This window comes from Aphelocoma coerulescens, chromosome 11 (genome assembly GCF_041296385.1).
Source record: "Aphelocoma coerulescens isolate FSJ_1873_10779 chromosome 11, UR_Acoe_1.0, whole genome shotgun sequence".
Classification (NCBI taxonomy): domain Eukaryota; kingdom Metazoa; phylum Chordata; class Aves; order Passeriformes; family Corvidae; genus Aphelocoma; species Aphelocoma coerulescens.
The window spans coordinates 1035628-1055766 of record NC_091025.1 but is presented as its reverse complement, the minus strand read 5'-3'; the positions used below and the strand labels follow the sequence as shown (position 1 = coordinate 1055766).

The 20139-nt window shown below is 53.8% G+C and overlaps 2 protein-coding genes across 5 annotated transcripts; one reads left to right on the top strand and one right to left on the bottom strand.

Moving 5' to 3' along the window:
• Window positions 1-58: 58 nt before the first annotated feature.
• TERF2 (telomeric repeat binding factor 2) lies at window positions 59-6599 on the bottom strand. Of its 4 annotated transcripts, none has more exons than XM_069027187.1 (10): window positions 6347-6599; window positions 5760-5855; window positions 5098-5276; window positions 4807-4893; window positions 4165-4311; window positions 3155-3960; window positions 2313-2543; window positions 1749-1834; window positions 1438-1490; window positions 59-973 (listed from the first exon to the last, which is right to left on the bottom strand). In XM_069027187.1, the coding sequence occupies exons 1-10, from the start codon at window positions 6543-6545 to the stop codon at window positions 815-817; spliced, it is 2043 nt and encodes a 680-aa protein (XP_068883288.1). In that variant the 5' UTR covers window positions 6546-6599; the 3' UTR covers window positions 59-814. The 4 variants fall into 4 exon arrangements, with proteins under 4 accessions (XP_068883288.1, XP_068883285.1, XP_068883286.1 ...); XM_069027184.1 differs by having other exon boundaries at window positions 2313-2699; window positions 6347-6598; XM_069027185.1 differs by having other exon boundaries at window positions 2313-2699; window positions 4165-4308; window positions 6347-6598.
• Window positions 6600-10367: 3768 nt separating this feature from the next.
• Window positions 10368-20139, top strand: CYB5B (cytochrome b5 type B). Its single transcript, XM_069026784.1, has 5 exons — window positions 10368-10568; window positions 16669-16797; window positions 17235-17261; window positions 18548-18579; window positions 19466-20139. The coding sequence occupies exons 1-5, from the start codon at window positions 10410-10412 to the stop codon at window positions 19554-19556; spliced, it is 438 nt and encodes a 145-aa protein (XP_068882885.1). The 5' UTR covers window positions 10368-10409; the 3' UTR covers window positions 19557-20139.

Sequence of the window (20139 nt, the reverse complement as noted above, 5' to 3'; positions counted from 1 at the left end):
TCCATGCCCCACTGCTGCATTTCCACTCACGAGGTAGAAATTCACACTTTTACAAGTCTTGATATTAAACAAGAAAGGAATTTTATTTTACAAATGACTGTTCCAGCTTTGGCACTTGAAGGCAGGAACACATGGCACCCTTGGAGCTCACACACAGCAAGGATATTACCAGGAAAAGTGCAAGGAAAACATGACCAAAGTCAGACAGAACTGGAACTTTTCACATGGAAACAACAAGCAGTTCCAAGTACTGAAATGCAAAATAATTTTCATTTTTAAAGACTCAGAGCTGAAAGGGAGGAATTTCCCCTCACAGATTAGTCATTTATAAAGCAGAAATAAATGGGAGGAAAAAAAAATTCCAGGTAGATTTGCCTGGCTCTCTTCCCTGCAGAAGCTCTGGGACTCAGTGCTACCTCTCTTCCACAAGAGAGTGATGGCAAACAGATGAAACAAACGATTTAGAGAACAGACAACCAAAACAAAAATATAGTCACCTATGAGATCATCCTGCTGATCACATCTGAGCAGAGCAAACAGCTGGGACTCATTCCAGAAGCTGCAGTGGTCAAGTGGACAAGGAAATCTCAATCCAGGTGGTTCTAAGTGCATGTTCAGAGGCTGCACAGCCCCTGCCACCTGCAGCACACTGATCTTTGCAAATACAGCTGGAGCACAAGGCTCCTGGGTTCCTGTCAGTCATGGTTTTGGCATCAGAGGGGCTTCCCACACTGGCACAGATAGCACTCTGGTCCAGCTTCCAAAAAAACAAAACAAGGAGGGTTTTGCAGGGAAGGTCCTGTGGTTCCCAGCTTCAGAGCATTCCCAGTTTCTTCATGGTCCGCCAGCGATCCTTGATCATCACCGATGTGCGGTTCTGGAAGGGGTACTTCAGGCAAATGGCTTTCCACCTCCCTTCTCCATACTTCTTCACCCCTTCCTTGATCCACTCGCTCTCCTGTATGGTCCATTTCTGCAAAGAGCAAGGAAGCAGCTTCAGGGAAGAGCTGCATGGCAGAGAACCTGCTGCCAACTCCTTCCTGGCATGCTCCTTCCCTCATCACCCGTGCCAGGAACAGCAGGGAAAGCAGACAGGTCCTGGCAGCTGCACACACACCACTCCAGCATTGCATATGTGGTGCAGTAGTTGCCTTTCTATGGGTCAGGAGGAGAGTTCCTGGTGGCACCAACGTGGGAGCTGTTCCTGGGTAACAGCTGCCAGATATGTGTCCCTCACCTGGAACAAGACTCTGAACCTCTCCAGCATGAGGGCAATTTGGCAAACCTGGCTCTGAGCCATCGAGGCAAAGGGAGCTGAGGCACATTCCCAGTGTCCTGCAGGCAGGACAGGCACAGCACCCGCCTGTTTAACCACGGAGACGATACGGACACTACCCCACTGCAGGCCCTGCTGGAAGCACCTAAGGCTCCACATACCTGTTTCTTGGAGCTGCAGTTCTTGGTGACACTGTTGTTTTTCTCAAGAGATGCTGGAAAACAAGGGAGAGGGTTACATTTTCCATCATTTGGGAAGTACAGACCTCCTTAAGAGGCTGCCTTGGGCTGAACTGCTGAGCTGTGCAGTCAGAACACCCTGTGACAGGCAATACACCCCCAATTCTTTTATCCCAGCCTTTCCACAGGATTTCTGGTTTCAAAATTCAGTCACCCAGACAGAAGCAAGACCCCTGTGAGTGACCCCCATGCCAGGATTAGCACAGGTAATCCCTGCCAGGGACTCTCCATACCTGCATTTGCAAAGAGCTCATCCTCATCACTCCAACTGTCCTTCTCCTCCGTGCCACAGGAGCTGTTCCACTTTCCTTGGAAGGACCTGAAATTAGGTGAGGGTTTAGTTTGGCTACTGGCTCAGAAGGTTTTTTGGGGAGGAGGTGCAGGGCCACCAAGCAAGCAGAGCCAGCCTCTAGACACTGTACTTCTCAAGATGTGGGAAGCAAGAGTTTAACCTGTTCCATAGGATGCTCCTACAGCCTCTGGGCAGTGATGCTGAAGGTGGGAGAAGTGTGGAAAAACATGCGTTACCTGTACTGGAATCACCTGCCAGGACCAGCTGCAGCACCTTGCTACCAGCAGGACCCAGATCATTTTCTCCTCTCCATTAAACCATAATTAATTTTAAAGCCAAATGTATGGACAAGAGAGGCTTTCTGTGCCCAGTTCCACGTGGGCTGGCGGGCAAGGTCAACACTCATCTTGGGACACAGGGCAAGGGTTTGGTGCTCAGGCTACCAACAGCAGCAAGACAAGACTGGGGGCAGAGCAGACAATACCACACGAGAGGGGCTCCATACTTTTCACTCTGGGCAGACAAGGGCTCATCAGGCAATTTCTGAGCAGGTTTGGAAGCAGAAGAGACCACATGCTCCTGGGAAGAGTCGGGGCTCTCACTCGACTTGCTGGATGAGCCGTCCAACTCCACGATCAGATTGCTTATGCTGAACAAGTTTTTGATGTTATGGGGTATTTCAGGAGGCTGTGAGGTCTCAGAATCTTGATTCTCCGCTTCTCTGCATCTCTTGGTTCTGTGGGATACAGAAGGAGACAGTTGCTTGGGGGAAGGCAAGTCTGTTTCGTCCAGTTTGGTGAAAAGTGCGTCCGAGTCCCCGGAGTTCGACAGGATCTTGAAAGCTTCTCTCAGAACAGAAATCCCACACGCGGTTACAGCTCCAGGGGGCTGCCTATAAAATAAACACAACCAAGCGGGTTGTAGAGAGACCTGTGAGCTCTGTGCTGCCCCGAAATCCAGCCTTTCCCTCCACTGGCACCCCCAGCTCCTGGCCCTACAGTGCAAATCTATGGACGAGGGCATTCCCAACCCTCCAGTGCTCCCTCCTAAACAGGGCAGTGCCCCAGGAACACACGTTCATGCTCCACTGCTTCCTGCTATTCCCAATGCTGCTCCACTGCAGCCACTGCCCCCCTGCCTGGTCACAACAGCACTTCTTGTCTCAGCAATTGAGCCAAACCACCTCAACAGCTTTCCCAGGATCCAGAGTCCTGCACCAACACCTTTGGGCTGGCTGGGGCAGGCATTTGAGGAATTGGGAGCTGCCTGGACACAAGGAATTACCCCGTGGAAGAGAACGTGTGGCCACACTGCATCCACAGTCTAGAGCCAGATTCCTCTGCCCACCTTTGTGATTCCCTGTTGGACATTCCTGGGAGTTCTGGCGTTGTTGCTGCTGGTTCTTTAGCTATTTCCATAGGCTCTGGAATACCGTTCAGGAGATCAGATGCTGCTGTTAAATGTTCAGGAGTTGCTGCTGGGTCAATAACTATTTCCATAGGTTCCAGAGTTGCTGCAGGGTCACTGGCTTCTTCCATAATCTCTGGAGCTGCTGTGGGACCAGCTGCCCTATCTGCAGGGCTAGCAGCTCCCTCCAGGTCTTCTGCTGCTCCTGCAGGCTCTGGCACTCTGGCTGGGTCCTCCACCCTTCCTGAGACCTCTGGAGCTCTGGCTGGGCCCTTCCCACTTCCCAAGACCTCCGGAGCTCTGGCTGGGCCCTTCCCGCTTCCCAAGACCTCTGGAGCTCTGGCTGGGCCTTCTGCCCTTCCGGAGGCCTCTGGAGCTCTGGCTGGGCCCTTCCCACTTCCCAAGACCTCTGGAGCTCTGGCTGGGCCTTCTGCCCTTCCGGAGGCCTCTGGAGCTCTGGCTGGGCCCTTCCCGCTTCCCAAGACCTCTGGAGCTCTGGCTGGGCCTTCTGCCCTTCCGGAGGCCTCTGGAGCTCTGGCTGGGCCTTCTGCTCTTCCGGAGGCCTCTGGAGCTCTGGCTGGACCTTCTGCTCTTCCGGAGGCCTCTGGAGCTCTGGCTGGACCTTCTGCCCTTCCGGAGGCCTCTGGAGCTGCTGCCTGGTCATTCAGCCCATCTGTAAACTCAGGAGTCTCCAGGGAGGATTTTGCTTTGTCGGTGTGTTCCGAATTCAAAGTCTTTTTCAGTAACTTGGAGAGAGAAAAAGCACAGCACCATTACAGAGATGATTCCTCACGCTCCCATTACATTTTATCCCTCCCAAAGGCATTTCACACATTGAAGAACATGTTTGGCCATATAAACCTCTTAGGAATGGACCAAATTTAGTGTTCCAGGTTTAACCTGCTGTTAATCAGGCGCCTGATCCCCAGGGCAGTGGGGTGGACACGCACCGTCAGCAGCGCTGGCTCCGAGTCGTCCACGTAGCCTTTCAGGAACTCAAAGATGCTCTGCTGGAAGTCCTCGTAGGAGAAGTTTTTGATCTTTGGATGAGAGGGATTCTTCTCCCTTATGACAGCCAGCCACTCATTCCTCTTCTTCTAGAAGAGGGATTCATAGGATCAGGCAAGAACACTCTGGGCAGGGACAAGGGAATCAGTGACAACCACAACAAGGATGTGGGCAAGGACTGGGCCTTTCCTGTTTGGCATTCTCCAGGCACAACCAGTTTGCACTGAGATGAGGCTGGGAAAAGGCCAGAGGAACAGGAGAGCAACCAAGGAGCAGCAGAACCACCTTATTTCAGGAATTCTTGCCTCCAGTGCTCAAGCACCCTATTGCCTGCAGACACAGGAATGGGAACTCCTGCTGCCCCCAGAACCTGCTCTGAAGGCGAGCTGGAGGCTCATCAAGGGATAAATGGTGATGCCTGGAAAGCCCATGAAGGTGTGTGACGGGGGGGCTCCAAGGTGACAATTCAAACATGCAACACTGAGGGATCAGCACTCCAGAAAGACTGTTTTTCCATTCTGGCCTCCTCACCCCAACACCCCCCAGGACACACCAGCTCCCACTTCATTCCAGCATGGACTCACTTGGTTTTTGGGCTCCTTTCCCATGTGCTTCTTGACGATATCAGAAGCTTTATCAAACTCCTTGTTTCTGATGCAAACAATAACAGCCTGCAGAGGAAAACAGGGACAGTTTGAAGCAGGGAACAGCTCAGTGCCAACTTTCACACAGACCAACTCCTACATCACTGCAGGTGGGAGTTTGCAGATAACGAGGGAATTGCATGCACATGAGGCAGCTCCCACCATCACCCACAGGACCTTTCCAAGGCAAAAGCTTCACAATGTATTTACTGAGAAAGAAAAAGCTCTTACAGCTTCCTTCACCATTTTCTGCACAGCATCCATCGTCTTGTCCGCCACAGAGAACTCCTCATGGATGAAGTCCAGGACAAGCATGGCCGACTCAAGTGGGGTCAGCTCTGACTCCTTTTCGAAGGTGCAATCTATAAGAATTGGCATCCATACTTTTGGGGGGGGGTCACGGCGCTTCCCTACGGAGAGCTGGTTATTTACCTGCACAGGTGGCAGCCATCCACCCACACAGGTTCACCACAAATTCCACAGCTGCTGAGGCACTGCCAAGTGTCTGAACTGCAATTCCTGCCCCCCAACAGCCATAGGAAGTTCTGGGAGCAGCACTTGAGAACTTCCCAGGTGCCCAGCCCTGACCCACGGGAGCACTTTGGAAGCTCCGAGGCTAAGCAGGAGTCACCAAGCTGATGTGTTTGTCCAGCAGGCCAGCCCCGGCACACCACGGATGCTGCTCTTGGCCCCCCAGTGAGACAGATATGAACAGCCACCCCTCACCCGCAGGAAGACTCGCACAGCCCGGCAGCCTCCGCCCTGAGCCCTGCTCTGTGCGGGAACAAAGCTCCGGGAGCTGCAGGGACACGCACGCAGGGCGGGGGGAGCGGGGAGCGGCTGCAAGCGGCACCGGAGCTCCCGAAAGCTCGCAGAACGGGCCGGGCACCTACCGAGATTCTCACCCTCCTCGACCCGCGACAGCAGCTGCATTATCCGGAGCATCTGGGCCATCTCCGGCTCCCTGTCCAAGGGCCGCACGAGCAGCGCTGTGGGACAAACAGCTAGTCAGGGCGGTGCAGCGCGGGGACGGACACCTCGGCCCCCGGCCCCGCCGTCGCCCGGCCCGGGCCGCCCCCAGCCCCGCCGTCGCCCGGCCCGGGCCGCCCCCAGCCCCGCCGTCGCCCGGCCCGGGCCGCCCCCAGCCCCGCCGTCGCCCGGCCCGGGCCGCCCCCAGCCCCGCCGTCGCCCGGCCCGGGCCGCCCCCAGCCCCGCCGTCGCCCGGCCCGGGCCGCCCCCAGCCCCGCCGTCGCCCGGCCCGGGCCGCCCCCAGCCCCGCCGTCGCCCGGCCCCGGCCGCCCCCAGCCCCGCCGTCGCCCGGCCCCGGCCGCCCCCAGCCCCGCCGTCGCCCGGCCCCGGCCGCCCCCAGCCCCGCCGTCGCCCGGCCCCGGCCGCCCCCAGCCCCGGCCGCCCCCAGCCCCGCCGTTGCCCGGCCCGGGCCGCCCCCAGCCCCGCCGTTGCCCGGCCCGGTCGCGCGCACCCTGCATAATGTCGCGGAACTGGCGAAAGTCACGGTTGCGCCCGGAGCGATAGGCCTCTATAGCCCGGTGGAAGTAGAACTGCAGGACCCAGCCGTTCACGGTCTTCTCAGGGAGCGCCGCCATCCCGGCCCAGTCAGGGTCGGGGTCGGGATCCGGGTCCGGGTCCCGCTCTTGCCGCGCCGCCCGCCGCGTCGCCATCCCGCCGAGATCCAGCGGGCCGGACGTGACGACACCAACACAGCACCCCGGGCCCCTCGGCGCGGCCTTATCAAGCGGGAGCCTCGCCTACAACTCCCGGCGTGCACCGCGCCGACCCCGCCGGGAAGGTCCGGTCGCCCTCTGGCGGACGGGCCGGGGCAGCGTCGGTGCCGGCCGGGGCACAGCCGAGTGAGTCCCTGCGGGCTCGGGAACGGCCGCCGCCCGTCCCACGGCACCGACAGCAGGAAAACGCCCACCTGTAAGCGCTGAGACCCCCGAGCGAGTGTCTCACCTGTGTTAAACTCATGTCACCCAAAGCTGGCTGTGCCACTCTGCCGGCGCAGGCACGGGGTTTGTCTTTATTCTGGCCTCCCAAACAACCCCCACAGTCCTGCTCTCTGTACCTCAGCCACCTGCCCATCCCCCTCACCACGAACAGCAAAGCAGGTCCCCTGGGCAGGATTTTGGGCATAGATTGTCCCACAGTCACTCAGACTTCGGGTAATGAGTTAGAAGTCCTGTCTTCCCAGTGATCCTGCTGACTAATTCCCAAGCAGAGCTGGTGCCCGGAGGCGAAGGCACTGGCAAGCAGATCCTCGGGATCATGGGGTGGTTCTCTGCCACTCTGCTTGGACACGTGTCTCCTCGGCCCAGGGAACATCCCTAACACTGTCCTGGAGGCTCTCTCACCTGAGATGGAAAAGCACGTGAAAATTCCTCTGGCATGAGGTTATCCGGGATCCTCCCTTCCCTCTGCCCCAGGCCAGGGGAGGAGGAAACACACATGGGAAAAATCCGTGTGTCAGATGCAAAACAGAAAAACTGGGAGGGATTTTTATTGGCAAACGAAGATAAAAATAATCTGTGCAAGGCAGAAGCGTCACTTGGCGCGGGGAGACTGCCCTGGGGAGCAGGGTGGGAGCGGGACACGGCACAGCCGCGCTTGGAATGTCATGGAGGGTGCTTGGAAGGATGCGAGGAGCGATACCGACAGCTGCTTCCCGGGCTGAGGGGAGGTGACTGAGTGCCATGCTCTGGCTCAAATGCTTTTCCACGTGGAATATTCATGGGCAAAGTGGCTTTGCTCTTTCTCTGTCACAAGATGCAGGAGGAGGTTCCAGGGTGGGACCCCGGAATTTCAGCACTGTCCCCCCAATCCGGGGAGAGGCCGATCAGCCTCACGCTTACAGCCCTTCAGACACTGCCTTCGCTCTCCTGGCCAGGAAACTCCGTGTTGGTCAGGGAGCTCGGTAATTTCTGCCCCTGTGATCCACACGGCTCCAACCAGATGTGCCAGCCACTTCAGCAGATCCTGTTGGTCCTGCACAAGTTTCAGGATTTTGAGTAATTTCATTCATTTTTGCACAAAGATCAGGAAAGAGAGTCCTGAAGTCCTCTCCCAAGGGAAGCAAAGAAGGATTCCTCTCTGAGACACTAGGATAAAGCCACTCGAAGGCCACCTGCCTTCTCCAAGCCAGGTTTCACTTGGGAAAAGCTTCCCTAGCCTCCTGTTTCTGCCTCCTGTCTGCGTCTCTCTGGGCTGCCATCTCCTCCTCCTACGCCCTCCTGGTGAAGGTGTCAACCCTTTGGATGTTCGGGAGATCACCTCCCACCCTATCAGACGGATTTGCTTCCCTTGAGATCCACAAGGTCTCTGCAGTTCCTGGGAGGGTGTGGACAGGGTGGTGACATGACAGATGTCACGAAAGCAGTGATCCTCGGGAGCTGGAGAAGGTGACAATTCCCGACATGCTTCTGGAGCTGGGGAGGGCACAGCATTGGCACCTCAATCCAGGCTTCTCTCCCGCACAACTGCGGGGTCTGCCTGAGCCATGAGTGTGTTAACAGCACCCAGGATTGGAAAACAAGCCTGGAACGGTAAATTCCAGAGTAAATACAAAAATAAACCGATTGGTTTGCTCTCTGCATCGTCTCCAATAAACAAAAAGGAAGCAGGACCAGGAATGCCAGTGGCCTCACTATCCAGGTTCATGGAGTCCTCCTGTAGTGCCATCATCAGTTTTTCAGGAAAAGCTTTGGAGTTCCACATGCCAAACAAAACACTGGGCAGGAAGGCAAAAATTGCAGCCGTGCTTGTGCATTTGAGCCTCCCCTCACTGATTTATGGCTTTTGATGAAGTGATTACAGATGAAAGAAAATATTCCAGGGAACAGGATCTGCATGTTGCCGTGGTCTCGTGCCTGTCACATCCTTCTGGAGGAGTTACAGCAGGAAACAGAACAGGAAAATCACCGGGGCCCTGGTCACCAGGCTCTGCTCTTGCTGTGCTGGAGCACCAGACAGGACAACAGCTCCCAGAGAAGCTGTGGCTGCCCCATCCCTGGAAATGTCCAAGACCAGGCTGGACAGGCTTTGGAGCAACCTGGGATAGTGGAAGGTGTCCCTGCCCATGGCAGGGGGTGGAACTGGGGGAGCTTTAAGGTCCCTTCCAAGGCCATTCGGGCCTTAGAAAGGCAGTGGAGAGCCACAGAAAACCAGGGAGCAATGGAACAGGGGACAAGGGAAGTGTGGAGGAGGGTCATGAGATCCCTTTGAAAATCCACAGAGAAACTCTCCAGGCATGAGGGATGGAGAGAAGGAAGCACAAAGGCACTTTTTAAGAAATTAATCAAATAGATTATAGAAGCTCTGAACCAATGTGAGCAAAGGTAACTCTTCCCTCTGGAACTGGGTCAGGCAGGGAAGGATCTAGAGGGAAAGACATTGGTTTGGAAAGGTGCCAAGAGCTGGGATGCCTGAGCACAACCAGGAGCTGGAAACACTTCCATGTCAGAGGTTCCTGGGTTACACACAGAACCCTGATGACTGGGAAAAGGTAGACAGAAAGGATCAAAAGAAGCAGCACCTCAATATTTAATATTGATCAGGTGACTGTGGAGAGGTTTCAGAACAGGCTGAGCCTTTAACATCCCAGTATCTGGGTAGGTGAGTGTATGGACTTGCCTAAAAGAGAGAACTTCACTTGAGCTCCCTTTGGGATGCAGAGAGATTTGTGACCTGCCCAGCTGTGAGCCTGCTGGACTCTCCCTGCGCACACCTTTAACCTTCAGCCAGTGCTGGTCACAGTTTAGCACTGACAGCACGGCGTTTCTGCCTCCTCAGCAGTTGTTAAACAAACACCCACTGCCCAGCCTTGTATCTGCGCCGCAAGTGCAAGGAAATAAATTCCACAAATGCCAGTTCATAAAGGGAAACCATCAGGCTCATGTGTTACTCAGGTCCCTGAGCTTCCGAACGGCCTCTGACCCTGACCCTGCTGAAGGGAGAAATACCCAGCGCTTCTCATCAGACCTGAATGTGAACTTCGCTTTGGAACCTGGGAAAAGTCAGGACCTGGCGATGTGCTGCACCTGCACCGGCTCGGTTGAAAGGGCTGTGGGATCATATCTATTTTATATACACGCAGGAAGAACCAAAAGGAACAGTGGAAAAGCTGAGGGCAGGCTGCTGACGGGCACCGCGCTCTCCGGTGGCACGAAGGTAGCAGGGTGGCTCGGAGCCAGTATCAGGAGAATGGGGGCTGAAGGGAGCGGGGACTGAGGGTTCCGGGGCTGAGGGGGCCGGTGCCGGCGGGCTCGTGTCCGCCCGCTGCCGGGGCCGGGGCCGCTGCCGGGGCCGCCTCAGAGGCGACGCTCGCGCGCCGTTTCCCGCCTCTGGCCGCGGCCGCTCCCCATTGGGCCCCGCCCGCGGGCGCGCACTCCCATTGGCTAAGACGGCGGCGCCCCCCTCTGCCTCGCTCCCCATTGGCCCCGGGGCGCGGCCGAAACCACGCGGGGCGTTGCCATCGCTACGGCGGCCGGCGCGGGTCAGGCCGCGCGTTCCGCGGAGCCGCGCCGGGCAGCATGGAGGGCGGGCGGCGAGGAGAGGCCGCGGCGGCGGCGGAGGGGGACGGGCCCGCGCCCGTGTTCACCCTGGAGGAGGTGGCGAAGCGGAACTCGAGCCGCGAGACCTGGTTGGTGATCCACGGCCGCGTCTACGATGTCACCCGGTTCCTGGAGGAGGTGAGGCCTGGAGTGGGGGCGGCTCGGCCCGGCCCCTCGGGGGCTGAGGGGAGCGGGGAGAGGCTGGGGGGTGGCGTGTGAGGCCGAGAGGGGCGAGGAGTACCCTGGAGGGTCAGGGGGTGCCGTGGGGACAGAGATCCCGGGGCCGGGTGCAGGAGGAGGGGGCGAGCAGGCCCCTCCGCGGTTGCGGCGGTGGCGATGCCCCTGAGGCAGCCCCCGGCCCGGGCTCTGCGGTCTCTGACGGGGCTCATGCCCGCGGTTCTACCTCGGGGGAGGGAGGGAGGGGATGGCGGGTCACGGTGGCCGCGGCCAGCCGGAGGCAGGGGCTGTGCTGCTGCTCCTCTGAGGCAATTCCAGGTTTCCCAGGAAATCTGTCCAGGCAGGTCACGGGTAGGGGCAGATTTCTTTCCAGCTGGCCCTTTCTCCAGCTCGACAGAAGCATCCACAAGCAATGATTCTACATTACATGGGCGATTTGCTCATCGCAGCAGCAACTCAAAAGGAAGTGGAAGAGGCCCGTGACAGTGTTATCACAGTCCAAGATGCTGCGCTTGAAGTTTCTACTTCAAAAGTACCTCACTCCGCATCTTGAAGGGTGAACGGGATCGGGGCACGTCAGTAGTTTGAATGTGAAGTCTGGGGTGAAGGGACACCCTAGAAGTCAGAGGAGGAGGTGACAGTGACACAGCAGCCACCACTCTGCTGCCTGCCCAGCAGGGACCATGCACCAGGGGTTTGGAAACAATGCAGCTTCTGCCAAATCTCCAGTTCCCTTGGATGTGGGAACAAAAGTTCCTTCAAGACTCATTGCATTTGTTTTCTGATTTTGAGAAGGTTGAGAGTGGTGTCCTAAGTGTTGAGAGCTGTAAATAGAGTGGGAATAAACAGTGACAAAATAGTAATGCTTGAGGGAATTGCATGAAGCTGTGCCAGGGCAGGCTCAGGCTGGAGAGCAGGGAAAGGCTCTTCCCCCAGAGGGTGCTGGGCACTGCCCAGGCTCCCCAGGGAATGGTCCCGGCCCCGAGGCTGCCAGAGCTCCAGGAGTGTTTGGACAGCGCTGCCAGGGATGCCCAGGGTGGGGTTGTTGGGGTGTCTGTGCAGGGCCAGGAGCTGGGCTGGGTGATCCCTGTGGGTTCCTTCCAACTCAGGATATTCTGTGATTCTGTGGTTCTATGAAAATTTCAAAGGGGTTTATCCCAATTTGAAATAACAGCAAAGACATTGCGGCATTTGCAGGGCAGTGTACAGAGGTTGGGCTGAACCAGCTCCAAAGAAGACACTTCATTGAAATGCACATGTTCCAGCTTGTTGGTTCTGCTGGTCTGAATTCAACTCTGGTTTCCCTCCAGGCCTGTGAGGTTGGAGCCTGTGTGCAGTGACAGAGCTGCCGTGGCGAGGGTGGAGGTGCATCAGGCAGGAGCAAGTGATCACCTGGCAACTGGAGGTTGTGCCTTGTTCTGCAGCTCTCAGTATTTAGTCATAAAGTTTGACACAATCTGGTTTCTTCTTTGGGTCCAGAAAATGACCAAATCACAGAATTGTCCGGGCTGGAAAATCCCTCACACACCATGGAGTCCAAGCTGTGCCCAGTCCCAGCCTTGTCCCCAGCCCAGAGCACTGAGTGCCACATCCAGGGCTTCCTTCGACAGCCCCAGGGATGGGTACTCCACCACCCCCCTGGGCAGTTCCAAGGCCTGAGCTCCCTTTCCAGGAAGAAATTCCTCCTGATGTCCCACCTGACCCTCCCCTGCTACAGCTTGAGGCCGTTTCCTCTTGTCCTGCCCCTGTTCCCTGGGAGCAGAGCCTGACCTGCCCTGGCTGCCCCTTCCTGTCAGGGAGCTGTGGAGAGGCAGAGGCACCCCTGAGCCTCCTTTTCTCCAGGCAGGGCAGTTTGGTGGGATGAGATGTGCAAGGTGGAAGCAGGACAGTTTGGTGGGAGGGAGCTGTGGGGGCACAAAGGCTGAGTAGATGCAGGGGAAGACCAGGCAAAAATTTGGAGAAGCAGTTCACAGCTGGCTTCTGAATAAGAAAATGCTGGGTTAGGATTTAGGAAGAGCCAGAATGAGCTGGAGGTTGGGACAGCCGTTGCAAGAGCTGCAAATCTTGTCTTACACTTGTCTCTGTGCTGTGATTCAGAGTGTGGACACTGCAGGGAGGTCGAGTCTTCACCTCGGTGTTCTCTGTAAGAAGGAGTCTCGGACCTGCTCCCTGGAACACTTGGGATTATAAGTGAGCCCAGAAAAACACTTTGGTCCCTCCAGCAAGTCAGGTTCAGCAGTGCCCTGAGTGTCACCTTGAGATGGTGTTTCACCCTGAGATGATATTTCACTCTGTCTTTTCCAGGCCCTTTTTCCCATTTGTGTTTTTCTGACATGAAAAGACCTACTTGGACAAGGGAAAGGGAGAAGAATAAGGGCACTGTTGAGCTGTGCCTGCGTGGCTGACACAACATTGTGCTGTGCACACCCCTCGCTGGCACAGGGGAACTGTAGATCAAGGCCTAATTTATTGGCAAAAATCCTCTTTCTGTCTGTTGCCCTCTGAAGTGCTGGGGAGCAACGTGCAGCTGATGGGAACCAGGAGTGCTTGTCTCGGTTGAAAGTTGCAGTTCTGTGAGGAGCTGGTGCTGCAGAGCTCTGCGTGGTGCAGCCGCAGCACTCGGGGTGCCCTGTTGTGTGTCCCCCCGGCCCCGTGTGGTCACTGGAGCAGGAGCTGGTGGGTGCCTTTCCTGGCCTTTGCTCACCGATTGTTTGGCTGGGATTGCTGAGACTGCTGGCACGTTACATGGGTGGGGTTGTGCAATCCTTAAGAAGTCACCACTAAAAGGTTGAATTTGGCTTCATGATTCCTGCAAATTATGCACTGCAGGTCAGCCAAGCCGAAATCTGTGTGCTGCTGGAAGTGTAGACCAGTTTAAGTTTCCAATTCACATTATTTACTGTGTAATAGGAGTAACAGGACATGTATCACATAGCAAAATTTACTGAATTTTAAGAACATGAACCAAATCCAGGAGATGTGCGAAGACAGCAACTGAAGTGTTGGAGGTGTTTCTGGGAGATGCAATTTCCTGTGCTTCAGAGAGCCTGTGAATGCCTGAAATGAAATAGGATTATTTTAAAATCTAAGAGAGCCTTATGGTGATCTATTTTCTCCCAAATCTGGGTAACTGGACCACACCAGGATACATGTTATTTACTCCTGGTTGCAGTGGTCTAGAAAAGCACGTGTAGGCTGTGGCTGGAGCAGGAGGGGCTGGATGCTCGGGGTGAGTGAGGGTGGAGGGAGACAGCTCTACCTCCTGCAGGTGCTCTGGGGTCTGTCAGGCTCACACTTCACCACACCGGCATCAAAATCTGAGTTTTTAACTTGTGCACAATCTATAACAGACTTACTTACAGTTATGCTGGCGGGATACAGTTTATCTCCATTTTCACATATGACTAGGAGTGTCTGGAGATCCATGTTTCTCCAGGAAGCTCCTGTGTCTGTTATCTGAGCCCACAAGACACAGCAGCCCCCACAGCTCCATGTCTCAGCACAAGCTGCTGTTCCTGATCCCCATGATAAGTGTGAGCAGGAATCCATTTCCAGTTTCCGAGTGGAAGGAGCCTGGGTTGTGACACCACTGACCCAAATCGGTCAGTTGGTTTCAGGTATAGTGTTCTTCAAGAGAAGGAGGAGCACTAGGCATCTGGGTTTCCTTATGCTGACTTGCTCCAGCTTTGCAGAGGTGTTTTTGGAAAACCCATTCCATGCCTTACAACCGGCTGTGCAGGATTTGTGGATCATTTGTCCAGGTGGCTGCTCGTCCTTGGTTCTGGCTTGTATGGTGCTGGCACATTATTATTGCACGGGAATACTCTTCCCTCTCCTGGTTTATTTAACTCTGGGCACTAGGAATGAAAGTTTCATCCCTCCTCAACCTGACACAGTGATCTAATTAGTCATGAAGCTTAGTGGTGCTGCTGAGCTCATTTGTGTCTCCAGTAGGTCTGTACCAGCAGTTCCCAGCCAGACATTTGCAGACAGGTCCTTGGAGTTTGTGGGGAGGGGACTCCAGGCTCTCTCCTTGTGCAAGTTTGGGATGTGCTCTTGGAGGCCTTTGCTGCGTGTCCTCAGTTCCAAGTCACTGTTATTCACTGTGTCTGCTGAAGTGACACGGAGGACCCAATTTTATTGTCACCTCTCTCCTTCTGGTTTGCTTTTGGCTGTTTCTTGTCAGAAATTGACATTTTCCAGCCATTGTTTCCCCTGGAAGTACTTCCGCCCCCCATAGTTTGCAACACCGTTTCCGTGTTTTCCTGCAGCAGCTGCAGCTTTGGGAAGTTTTGTGGCAGAGTCAATGACTTCCTGTACAAATAGTCTGGGTTTACGTTTGCTGGGGTAGGACAAGGTAGGAATTGTCTGGCTGCAGCGGTGCTGTCTGGAGGACAGAGCCCTTCAGAAATAAGAGATGCCAAAATATTTTGAAGGTCTTTTTCTTTTAGGCTTGGAGATTGCAGTGAAAGAGAGATGTGCATAAATATTTGTGGATTGAGCAAGTGCACAGAAAGGCTTCAGAGCCAGAGATGTAAAGAGGACTGAACTTTACTGTTCTCCTTCTCTTGAATTTTATCCTTCCTCTTGTCTTTTGTCTGTGGAGAGACTGGATGTCACTGAAAGATCCACTGCATGTTCCCTCTTGCTGCAGGGTTTTGTCTGCCCTTTTAGAGTGAATGATTAGGAAAGGAAGGTTGTCTGCTTAAAATTAGATATTTCCCTGTCTGAAATATGAAATTTCTGGTGAGGCAACCTTAAGGAGTTCTTCTAGAAGGCTTAGGTAAATGGGCAGCTTTTCAGTGGATCTTAGCTGGAAATTGGACAGCTGTTCTGAGCAATGTGAACAGACAACATCCAGCAGTCCCTGGTCTGACTTCTCTGGGATCAAGTGAGCCTGAGGGTTGGTGTGGGAGAAGAGGCAGCAAGAGCTGCAGCTGGGCACAGGGAAAGAGCCACAGAGCCTCACCTGGTGCCCCAGCTCAGGCCACCTGATAACTGCCTGCTAACAAACTGTGTCCCTCCACTTTGCCCTTTTTGTCTCCTGAGAAAGCTCTATGTTGGTTTAGTGACATACCTGGACAATAAAGGGATTTATTCCAAATAAAGAGCTGCAATACGAGGATTGCAAGATTGGCTGCAGCAACCCACCGGAGCACACAGAGGGGCTGGTTTGTGTCCATCCTGTGTTTGGTACGCTGTGGGATGGCCTGGTGGGAATATTCAGACTTTTGGCAGCAAAAGCAGACAAACTGAAGGAAGAAGGGGGGAGGCAACTGCTCTGTGTCTGTGGGAAGGAGAAGGATATGACAGAGACAAGCAGGTGTGTTGGTCCTTTGATCTGAAACGTAGCCCAACATCTCTTCTCCAATTCAGGGCTGGTTGCCTGAAGCCCTGGAAAACTGGGTTAGTCCCTGTGTGTGCCTTGAGATGCGTGACCACTTTATTGGTGTAACTGGATTAGCTGGTAGCTCACACTCAGACTGTAAAGGGATTGTCCTTTGCTAGGTCTGTGGTTAGCACTTTCCATTGCTGGTCTGTTCCTGGAATTATGGCATCGACAGTGGACAGAGCCCAGCCCACCAGAGACAACAGAACCACACCCGGGTTTGTGTCAGTTTATCTCATCTGAAAGTCAGCTGTGACCAGCTGCCACCCACAGCAGTGGCAGTGCCACTGTGGAGCTCCCTGGAGATTTGGCTGTTGTAGCTCTGAATCTCTGAAATCAGTGTATGACATTAAACAATATAATTTTTGTGATACTTCGTGATTTCCTCCCCCTGTGTCACTGGTGGTTGCACACAGGATCAAGTTCAGTATTGCACATTGTGTGCAGACTCAGCCAAACACCATCATTTTAGTAGTACCTGAAGAAGTAGAATATCCTTTCCTCCACTGGTGTCTTGTGAATTCCGGACATGTTGGACAACTGAACCTTTGGCAGATTTTATTGATGGTGTTGGTTGAGGTGTCCAGCAGTGCAGGTTGGGAGGAAGGCCGATGACATCCTCAGTGCCTTTCTGCATCCAGCCCTTGGCTCAGCTGGACTCTTCTCTTCCAGCACCCAGGTGGAGAAGAGGTGTTGCTCGAGCAAGCTGGCAGAGATGCCACTGAGAGCTTCGAAGATGTGGGCCATTCCACGGATGCCAGGGAAATGCTGAAGCAGTACTACATTGGAGAGGTCCATCCGGTGAGTCCCTTGCATAACCCCCACACACAGACACCAGGCATGTCTTGTGAAATAAGTTAGTAGTTGAGGGGTTTAGGCAGTCCCTTTATTGTCCAGGGTTTCTGTTGGGGAAATTGAACTAAATTGGTCTTCTCCTTCCACCATTCAGAACAGATTTCTCACTTCATTTAAATCGGGGTACTTAAGCTGTGTTCATGGGTTCCCTCTGTAGCTGGTGGAAGCATAATCCACCTTTGTCTTGTAATTCTGAGCTCAGGAGGGTGAGAATTCCCAGGGGCACAAACACCACCTTCCTGCCTGCCTTTGGGTGCCAAAGGAAGGACTCCTTTGAAAACTGAGCCCAGGCAATTACCTGTGTACAGAACAATTCCCTCATAAAGGCTGCAGCCTTCCTTTGAAGTCAGCACTTACCTCTTTTTTCTTCTTTTTTCCGATAGAATGATCGTAATAAGGAAGGTTCTAAGGTAAGCTCTCAGCATTTCAGTTTTCTGCTGTTACTTACTGTCACATGTCTTTTGGAGGTTTTTTTCCCCCTCTTTTTTTTCTGTGGAGCTTGTGGCTTTATGTTTACGCAAACTACACATGAATAAATTTCCCAAGCAAATTCTACCTTTGTTTTTGTTCTGAAGCTCAGTGGGCACCTCAGTGTGAAATTGGAAGGGAGTTTTTGTGCCCTTTTTCTGCTGGCAGCAACGATGTTTTTTCCACACCTTGAGCCACAGACCATTTTTTTGCATTTCTGGCTGTGTCCTGACCACGGAACTGGTTTCCTTGTTCTCTTTGAGCCAGGAGACGGCACGGCTGGGGGCCGGCTGGCAAACAGGAATTCTCTGTTAACTGCCTCGGGGATCAGTGGTGTTGCTTAACACTCAGATACTCCTGGACTAGAACAGGACAGAGTGTTGCAAAAATGCCTTTGGAAGGGATGGGGAGAGGGAAAAGGCAATAAATAGAGTCCCGGCTGGGAGGTAAACATGTGCCTCACAGATAGCTGGGCTGGGAGGCCTGGACAGGGCACAGCTCTGCCTTCAACAAGGCTTTCAGGAGATGTTCCTCTGAGCAGGACCACTTGCAGAGCAGCAGGAATCCAGAAGGAAAATGTGAGCAGGGAAATCAACGATAACTCAGGCTGGATAAAGCCCATGCTTAGTTATAACATGGAGCTGTGTGATTATGTACATATTCACCTTAAAATTTATCGTTTGATTCAACTCCGATTCATAAACAGAATCACATGCTGAAAATGTGCACAGAAGTCAGGGATGATCAGAGTAGCTCCCTTGGATCTGAGTTAAATATTTTTTTTTCAAGTATTTTTCTGTTCTGATCAATAAGTCCAGCACGTTATGCACAGCTGAGGGCTCTCTCTGGAGGGCAACATCTGTTTTAAAATCATATTCCAGTGTAATTTAAAGACGGCAGCAAGAGAATCACTAACGTAGAAATAAATAAGGAGGAAGCACAAAACCAACCCAAAGCTGTGATGTAATAAGCAAGGCCTTATTTTGAGAGGGGTGCAAGTTCCAGCATGAAGTTGGTGACTGGGTGGGACAGATTGGATTGATGGAAAGAACATGGAGGAGAAGATGACAGCAAACATCCCCAAAAACATCCGCAGTGGTGACAGGGGGTGTTTGGGAGAGGAGGGTTATTTCTCCTCTGTGCTTGCAATCACACATTCAGGGTTGTCTTCTTAGCACACGTTTAGTGCTTCTTTGTTCCCCTGCTAACTCCCTTTTTCCTCCTCCAGAATCCAAGTATGACATCCTCAGGCCAATCAAGGTATAGTATCTCCTGAAAATAAGAGTGAGACATGGAGAGGTTGGGACTCTGTTTGTAGAGCTGCATTTTAACTCCAAAGGGCAGGAAAATCCCCAGGGATGTACTGCAGTGTCCTGGCAAGCAGATACCCCAAAGCAAGTGCCAGAGTATGCACCTCCCTTGCTGGATGTGAGCCCAGGTCTGCTCTGCGCTGGGCAGAACCAGCATCCCAGTGTTTGGAATGCCCCGTGTGCCGGTGTTGCACGGCAGTGGCTGTGTCCCTGTAACCACAGGGGTTATTTGGGTGGTCACTGTGGGCCGAGGAGTGGCACAACACAGTGATGGGTGGGGTTTCGGAGGATTTTACCGTGATCAGCCCGTCTAGTTGAAAATCCTTAAAACCAGCACAGGGCCCTGGTCTCCTGCAGCTGGTGCAGAAGGTTTTGCTCAGGAGGCTGCTGAGGGTGAGCCTGTGGCCTCTGGAGTCTGAGCAAGGCGGATTTACTGGGGCACAGCTGTAGCTGTTGCCATCCTTGAGTCAACTGTGTTGTTTGTACAACACAAATTACAGCCTGACTTATTTAAGGAAAATAAAACCAAACCAACAACAAACCCCCCCATTGGTCTCTGGATGTGCCAAGCTGGAAACTTCAGCCATCCAGCTGCTATTTTATAGAGGCCACGCTTGGGCCTCTTGTGGGGGCTGGCAGAGCCTGTGAATGGGGACAGTGGGGCCTGCCCGGCCTGTGGCCATGGCTGGGGGGTCACCCTGTGGGTACAGCTTCCAGGTGTTCCCTAGATGTGTAACAAGGGATGAACATTGGGAATGGATTATTAACTAGATGCTTTCTTGTGGTTTCTGTGGTGTGTATGTTTTAGTTTGTTGTTTCTTTTTCTCTCCCTGTAGTTTCTGGTCGACATGGCTGATCCCCATCTTCGGAGCACTGGTCTTAGGTTTAATGTATCGGTATTACATGGTGGATGGGAAAAGCTCCTGAGCTGGCCTTGCTGGGGCCTCAGACAGCCTGAAAAGAGGGAGAGAGAGTGTATGTGTGCCACACGTGGAGTTCTGCTGCCCTTAACTTTCCTGCCTTGCTTTTAGCTCTGAGTCTGTCAAGTGATGTTGATATCCATGGGACCAACCTAATTCCAAACTCTGTCCTAACTCTGGGACCCACAGACCTGTCGTACTCCCCTCTTGCAGTGGCAGGGAAAGAGGAACTTCCAGTATTCCCTGGCATTGGTGTGGTGTCCCTCATGCTCTCTCTCTCGCTCTCTCTCGCTCTCTGACATAACCCCCAGACAACCTCTTTCTCACAATGCCTTTGCGTGAAGCCAGACACCATGAAAGAGCTGCCCTGGGCCTGTGGCTCTGCCTCAGCCCTTCACACAGTCGGGAATCATCTGCCACTTGTCTCCAGCCCTTGCCAGAAAAGATGTCTGGAGCTTTGGTTCCACATGAACGTTCCCAGAGCGTGCAGGCAACACTAACTGGAGCAGCAGGGAATTGTTAGCTTGGCCACCTCTTCCTGTACCTGTCTGTTTTTAACGGTTAAACAAATACATGGATTTTAAAAGTGA